Below are 1,288 nucleotides of genomic sequence, written 5' to 3'. Positions count from 1 at the left end.
ATAATCACTAAATAATCACTGAAACCAAGAGTTTCTATTCTATTCCATTGGGAAGCTGTTAAGAGTGAAGACATTTGCCTAACTTTCAATCAAGAGAAAAACATGAAAGAACACAAAACCAGCAAAAATCTAGGAGGAGCAATGTGCCCTACCAAGAAAGCAGGGTGGGAGCCTAAGAGAACTACCCATTAAAGAAAAAAATTCACTTTCATTCCTAGCACTGCATGCACAAAGTAAGTCTGGAAGTGCTACCCTAAATAGCACAGCCCCATCATGATCAAAGCCCTTCCCCAGGCCTAAAGCATGGATCTGTGAGTCATCACCCAAAACTCCATGTTAGCAGCACCTTGCATCTCTTTTCTTGACATCATTGGCAGGGCAATGGGTCTCCTTCCTGGCTCTCAAAGTGAGCTTTTGTTTTCTACTTTTCAGAAAATTCAAATGTTGGGATGAAAGGAGTTGAGGAGAAGAGGGAAAGGGCCTAAGTCATGATTGTTTGGGTCTTGCTGAAACAAGTCTCAGAGAAAAACAGAATCAGCAAATATTAAGTCTACCAAAGGATATGATTACTGATAGACTTATAATAAAGTCTAGCATGCAAGACCTCTCCAAGGCCACTGTACTAAGGGTGTAGGATTCTCAGGAGTAGAATGACACTAGGAAAATGAAGAGCAACCACAGAGATTCAAGGAATTCCAGGTTCCCAAGGGAATTCCTCATCACAAAGAAAACAGAACACATCACCTGGAAGACAGACTCTATGGACATCATCTATCCCTTTGGAAACTAAAGGACAAAATTACTCATTCGTCCAAACACGTATTTACAATAGGCCAGGCACTACTGGATACCTGCTCCATCTTCTGGGCAAAGGGCCTGAGTGCACCCCAAGCTGCTGGGAGTCAGAGCACTCACGTTTTTCCTGGACATAGAGGTATCCTTCCATGGTGTAGGGACTGACGGTCTTGTGCTCAAGGGGATTCTCCTTCATCTTCTTCATCAGTGATTCCACTTCTGACCTGGTGCCTTCAAAGCGATTTCTTGTCTATGATGAAAGGAATTTTATTCAAATCAAAGAAAGGAAATTCCAGTCTAATGATTCAGAAGCAACCTCTCTAAGAATTCAATCCTTAAATCTAAAATAAGATAAGGGACAGTCAACCCTCTAGGAATGGGGCAAATATCCACATATGAGAACTGTACTTTGGCCTTAAAGCCCTGCACCAGAAAGACACTCAAACCCTAGTGACCATCAAAACTACCTAGGGAATTTGTAGAGGATGCAATG

At 42.1% G+C, this 1,288-nt stretch overlaps 1 protein-coding gene across 1 annotated transcript in view; it reads right to left on the bottom strand.

The window, feature by feature from the left end:
* LOC103590685 (rho GTPase-activating protein 26) overlaps positions 1-1,288 on the bottom strand; it is a 278,026-nt gene that overhangs the window by 142,289 nt on the left and 134,449 nt on the right. The window contains exon 8 of the mRNA XM_008572978.1: positions 916-1,045. Coding sequence (XP_008571200.1) covers positions 916-1,045 — 130 coding nt within the window. The remainder of the gene's footprint in view (positions 1-915; positions 1,046-1,288) is intronic.

Source organism: Galeopterus variegatus, unplaced genomic scaffold (genome assembly GCF_000696425.1).
Source record: "Galeopterus variegatus unplaced genomic scaffold, G_variegatus-3.0.2 Scaffold858, whole genome shotgun sequence".
NCBI lineage: Eukaryota > Metazoa > Chordata > Mammalia > Dermoptera > Cynocephalidae > Galeopterus > Galeopterus variegatus.
Note: the sequence above shows the minus strand (reverse complement) of the source record. Positions and strands in the feature narration are given on the sequence as shown.